Source organism: Entelurus aequoreus, linkage group LG27 (genome assembly GCF_033978785.1).
Source record: "Entelurus aequoreus isolate RoL-2023_Sb linkage group LG27, RoL_Eaeq_v1.1, whole genome shotgun sequence".
NCBI classification, from domain to species: domain Eukaryota; kingdom Metazoa; phylum Chordata; class Actinopteri; order Syngnathiformes; family Syngnathidae; genus Entelurus; species Entelurus aequoreus.
The window spans coordinates 16,185,083-16,191,230 of NC_084757.1; the positions used below are offsets into that span (position 1 = coordinate 16,185,083).

General features: G+C 40.4%; 1 protein-coding gene across 1 annotated transcript; it reads left to right on the top strand.

Moving 5' to 3' along the window:
- Window positions 1-110: 110 nt before the first annotated feature.
- Window positions 111-5,233, top strand: LOC133644457 (sec1 family domain-containing protein 2-like). Its single transcript, XM_062038954.1, has 2 exons — window positions 111-533; window positions 4,959-5,233. The coding sequence occupies exons 1-2, from the start codon at window positions 303-305 to the stop codon at window positions 5,049-5,051; spliced, it is 324 nt and encodes a 107-aa protein (XP_061894938.1). The 5' UTR covers window positions 111-302; the 3' UTR covers window positions 5,052-5,233.
- The last annotated feature ends 915 nt before the right edge of the window (window positions 5,234-6,148 follow it).

The window sequence follows — 6,148 nt, forward strand, 5'->3', positions numbered from 1 at the left end:
ATGTGGAAATACTGTCAAAGCGCTTTGAGTACCTTGAAGGTAGAAAAGCGCTATACAAGTATAACCCATTTATCATTTATTTATTATATTACTACTACAACCATATTATTTACCAGCAACATAAAGTGAAACAGAGGCAGAGGTGTCCTGCCACAGTCAGTAACAAATAAACAGAATACAGTAGTGGTGGTAAATAGACACAAAGCTTCATCAAACATCTGATCCACTGAACAAAGAGCTCCAAAAATCTTGATCCTACACGTGGCGGCCTTAATTCTTTCGTGGCGGGCCGCCACATATAAATGAATGTGTGGGAAACACTGGCGTGTCCGAAGGCTGGATGTAAGAATACAAATGAATGCAAACGTGAGAATAAGGCCCTGACAACCGACCTATGCCATCCCTACCTGCAGGTGAGCCGCCCACATCCCAGCGACAACCCGCACCTCTTCCTCTTCCTGGTTGGCGGGGTCACGCCCTCAGAGCTCCGCCTCATCAAGGAGACCGTGGCTACCTTAAAACCAGGAACTCAGGTGAGTGCACAACATTGAAAATCCAGGAAACTGTCCTTTCAGTGGTGAGTACTTTGTACAAATGTTGACCTTAATACAAAGATGGCTGCCATCCAAAAGAGATTGCCTTCATGAGATGTATTTCCATGTAAATGAATGTGTTTTGTGCGGTTGAGCCGAGGCTGGGGGATGAGGTCGGCCATGTTGGTTTGTTTTAATAAAAGGCTTTGAGGATGAGGTTAGGGGCAATGCGAGGTCAGCGCTGGATCAAAGCTTCTCGCCTATAATCACAGAAACTGAATAAATATTATATAACATCTCCTCACACACACACATGCGCGCTAGCTCGAAGCTTTTGTCTAGCACCTAATATACGGCTTGTGACGCCAAGACTGTGTAGACACAGTCCTCGAAGAAACATGGACCTCGCCACCACAAACATGCCCGGTGCCAAGTGTGTGCAAACCACATGAAATCATCGTACCCCGATATTATTGAAAACAATCTATCATCTCGTTTGTTTCTTTACCCACTAACAAAAAAAATAAATAATCCAATTACAAGCAGCCGCTTTCCATAAAAGGAAGTGGCTTCGCCGGACTATGAAGAAATGGCATTTGCCAAATGACATCAACCTGTTGACAGGAAGTCCGCACAGGAGAGGAGTTTGAGGGGAACAGAGAAGAGGATTTTCTAACTTCTGCTTTGACAAACGCGTTATTTATAAGGAAATAACTAGAGATGTCCGATAATGGCTTTTTTGCCGATATTCCGATATCGTCCAACTCTTAATTACCGATACCGATATATACAGTCGTGGAATTAACACATTATTATGCCTGATTTTGTTGTGATGCCCCGCTGGATGCATTAAACAATGTAACAAGGTTTTCCAAAATAAATCAACTCAAGTTATGGAGAAAAAAAATGCCAACATGGCACTGCCATATTTATTATTGAAGTCACAAAGTGCTTCTTTTTTTTTTAACATGCCTCAAAACAGCAGCTTGGAATTTGGGACATGCTCTCCCTGAGAGAGCACGAGGAGGTTGAGGTGGGCAGGGTTGAGGGGCGGGGTTGGGGAGCGGGGGGTGTATATTGTAGCGTCCCGGAAGAGTGCTGCAAGGGGTTCTGGGTATTTGTTCTGTTGTGTTTATGTTGTGTTACGGTGCGGATGTTCTCCCGAAATGTGTTTGTCATTCTTTTTTGGGGTGGGTTCACAGTGTGGTGCATATTTGTAACAGTGTTAAAGTTGATTATACGGTCACTTTCAGTGTGACCTGTATGGCTGTTGACCAAGTATGCATTGCATTCACTTGTGTGTGTGAAAAGCCGTAAATATTATGTGACTGGGCCGGCACGCAAAGGCAGTGCCTTTAAGGTTTATTGACTTCTCCCTACGTCCGTGTACACAGTGGCGTTTTAAAAAGTCATACATTTTACTTTTTGAAACCGATACCGATCATTTTGAAACTGATACCGAAAATTTCCGATATTGCATTTTAAAGCATTTATCAGCCGAAAATATCGGCAGTCCGATATTATCGGACATCTCTAGAAATAAAGTTTTCAGCTCTTCCATGTACCGTATTTTTTGGACTACAAGTCGCAGTTTTTTTCATAGTTTGGCCGGGGGTGCGACTTATACTTAGGAGCAACTTATGTGTGAAATTATTAACACATTACCGTAAAATATCAAATAATATTATTTAGCTCATTCACGTAAGAGACTAGACGTATAAGATTTCATGGGATTTAGCGATTAGGAGTGACAGATTGTTTGGTAAACGTATAGCATGTTCTATATGTTACAATTATTTGAATGACTCTTACCATAATATGTTACGTTAACATACCAGGCACGTTCTCAGTTGCTTATTTATGCCTCATATAACGTACACTTATTCAGCCTGTTGTTCACTATTCTTTATTTATTTTAAATTGCCTTTCAAATGTCTATTCTTGGTGTTGGCTTTTATCAAATACATTTTCCCCAAAAATGCGACTTATACTCCAGTGCGACTTATATATGTTTTTTTCCTTCTTTATTATGCATTTTTGGCCGGTGCGACTTATACTCCGGAGCGACTTATACTCCGAAAAATACGGTACTATATTGTTTAGATGTTTTTGGTATGAGAAACAAAAGATTAATGTGCACCTGGGCCTTTCATAGGGAATTGTGGTTGTGTTTGTTCTCACTGTTTTACAACTAGGGATGGGTCCCGAATCCTGCACTTTTAAAGGTACCGACCGAATACTGTCGATACTACGTGGTACCAATTAACGTCAAATCAAACGATGCCATATTTTGGTACCTTTGTTGCACGTGGTGACAAATCCAGATGCAGACTTAGCCCCGGCTTAAGAACTTGGCGGACAAACAATGGGTATTTGTAGCAGATTGCCTCCAGGTAATGTTACTATTTTGCATGCCTGATAGTAAATTGTATTTATTTATTTATTTTTGTCCTGTCCAGCTACTCAGGCAAATCATATAGTTGATGTAGATGCCCATATCGGCTGTTCACATTTACTTTACAAAAGAGAAGTGTGGGATACTTCTCTTGTTGCCTTATTTGTATTTGACTTTATTAAATGTATTTATATTATCATTTGGTGCAGCCGGGCCGGAGCAGGAGGGGATAGAATGAGAAAAAAAGGAAGACAGAGGGGGAATTGTGGGGACATGCGAGGGATTAGACAGAGAGACAAAAACAACAACAACAACAATAACAACAATAGAGCAACATTAGCAAATAGGACATGTACAAATATGATGGTAAAAGTGATAGCAAAGAAGCAGTTAGCGAAATAAATAATAATACAGAAATGACACTACAAATGGAGCATTACAAATACCAATAGAAATAGCGCTATTGATAATGAACAATACCAATAATTTACCTCTATTATCAACAATACAGTTTTTCGAATGCAACAATACATATACGTAATGATAACTACAGATACAAAATAATGCAGAAAAATGGAGGGGAAGAAAGAGAATCAACCTATATTAACCTTGTAGATTGTTATAGTAACTATAGGTTAAGCTTTGTCAGTGTGCCATGTGTTACCCAGTTTCCCCTAGGACAGGGGTCGGCAACCCGCGGCTCTAGAGCTGCATGCGGCTCTTTAACGCCGCCCTAGTGGCTCTCTGGAGCTTTTTAAAAAATGTATGAAAAATGGAACAAGATGAGGGGGGAAAAAACATTTTTTTGTTTTAATATGGTTTCTGTAGGAGGACAAACATGACACAAACCTCCCTAATTGTTATAAATCACACTGTTTATATTAAACATGCCTCACTGATTCGAGTATTTGGCGAGCGCCGTTTTGTCCTACTAATTTTGGCGGTTATTGAACTCACCGTAGTTTGTTTACATGTATAACTTTCTCCGACTTTCTAGGACAGGGGTCGGCAACCCGCCGCCCTAGTAGCTCTCTGAAGCTTTTTAAAAAATGTAGGAAAAATGGAAAAAGATGAGGGGGAAAAAAAAAGGTTTTGTTTTAATATGGTTTCTGTAGGAGGACAAACATGACACAAACCTCCCTAATTGTTATAAATCACTGATTCGAGTATTTGGCGAGCGCCGTTTTGTCCTACTAATTTTGGCGGTCCTTGAACTCACCGTAGTTTGTTTACATGCATAACTTTCTCCGACTTTCTAGGACGTGTTTTATGTCACTTCTTTTTCTGTCTCATTTTGTCCACAAAACTTTTAACATTGTGCGTGAATGCACAAAGGTGAGTTTTGTTGAGGTTATTGACTTGTGGGGAGTGCTAATCAGACATATTTGGTCACTGCATGACTGCAACCTAATCGATGCTAACATGCTATTTAGGCTAGCTATATGTACATATTGCATCATTATGCCTCATTTGTAGGTATATTTGAGGTAATTTAGTTTCCTTTAAGTCATCTTAATTCAATTTATATCTCATGACACACTATCTGTATGTAATATGGCTTTTAATTTTTTGCGGCTCCAGACAGATTTGTTTTTGTATTTTTGGTCCAATATGGCTCTTTCAACATTTTGGGTTGCCGACCCCTGCCCTAGGGCAACAACGTTAATATATGTTCGATGAAACGTGATTATGTGCATGAGTGTATGTATGTATATGTACTTGTATATGTACAGTATGTATACATGTATGTTTGTACAGTGAATGTATATGTACAGTATGTGAATATGTATGTTAAGAAGAAAGATAAGAGGAAAAGTTAGGAACTTATTGCTGAACGGGGCCCATTATTACAAGTATTACTTGACTGCAACTTTTCCAGTCGGTTGCCAACTTCCCAGACCTTTCGAAAGCAGCAGTAGCAGTCGCACATTCTCAATTCCTCCCGCCCAGTCCCCATATCCCGTTCTCCTCAACGTGTGTCGCACCTGACACCTATTTCCATTCCATGGCGTGTGTTGTCGTGTGTGCAGGTGCTGGTTCTGTCCAATAGGCTGCTCAGGCCCACCGACGTGCCCGACCTGCTCTTCGCCTCGCAGAGACTGGCGCCTGACATCGGCGTCTGAGGAGGCGCACGTGTGCCCCTCTCAGGTCACGAGGACCGCCGTGTAACCGTGACAGTTGTGAGTCGGCTGCGACGTCCTCTTATAGAAGGCACGGTGGTTTATTTTTGGACTGTATATTAACACTCAAATATTCAATGTTTCTTTTGGATGCATTAGGTGTCAATAAAAGCTTTTCAGGCACATGTTTGCATTGTGTGTGTTTGCATGACAGTGCGTCGGCCCCGTCATTAGCCCCTTTGGATCACATCTGAGCTCATTAGAGGTGAAGGTGTGAACACAGGAAGGCCTGCTGATGAGGTGAACACACACGACACCCCTCACCCTCCACCCCCTTCCCTTTCTTTCGCATCCTGTCACACCTCCACACATCACACCAGAAGTAATAGCCAGCACTCTCTCGCTCGCCCCTCCTTTTTTTTTTTTTTGCCTAAAAAACACCTGCACTGGTAACTACAAGGGAAACCGTTGTGGTTTTGCTCGTTTGTTTAGATCAGTGTTTTTCAACCACAATACAGTCTGGTGTGCCGTGTGCGATTATGTAATTTCACCTAATTGGATTAAAAGTATTTTTTTGCAAACCAGTAATTATAATCCGCAAATAATGTGCCGTTGTTGAGTGTCTGTGCTGTCGAGAGCTCGGCAGAGTAACCGTGTTATACTCTTCAATATCAGTAGGTGGCAGCAGGTTGCTTTGTAGATTGTCGGGAACATGGTTTGTCGCGATCACAATATGCAGACGACAGTGAGAGGCAGCGTGCAGGTAAAAAAGTATCTAATTTGTTTAATCCTCTTAAATGTAACCAAAATATTTGAGTATGACGGAGAACTACAATAACACAAATCAAAAAGCAATTTTTTAGGGGGAATTATGATAAAACATTTACTAAGTTATACAAAGTGGAATAAAAATTTACAAAAGTGCAAAAAAAAGTCCTCTATACTTTATTTAAATGATTAAAAAATGCCCCCCAAAAAGTTCTGACTTGTGCATAAAAAAAAAACTTGCAAAAGAAAAATGTAATGTAAGATTATCATGAATATCAATTGTGAATAATTTTTTAAAAATATGTAAAAAATTGATTTCTGTATAATTGTTC

Bases quoted from the DNA above. Each gene is read 5' to 3' on its own strand.
- LOC133644457 (XM_062038954.1), top strand. From the start codon at position 303: ATGAATGTGTGGGAAACACTGGCGTGTCCGAAGGCTGGATGTAAGAAT. The intron at 534-4,958 runs GTGAGTGCACAA...TCGTGTGTGCAG, and splicing joins CCTTAAAACCAGGAACTCAG to GTGCTGGTTCTGTCCAATAG.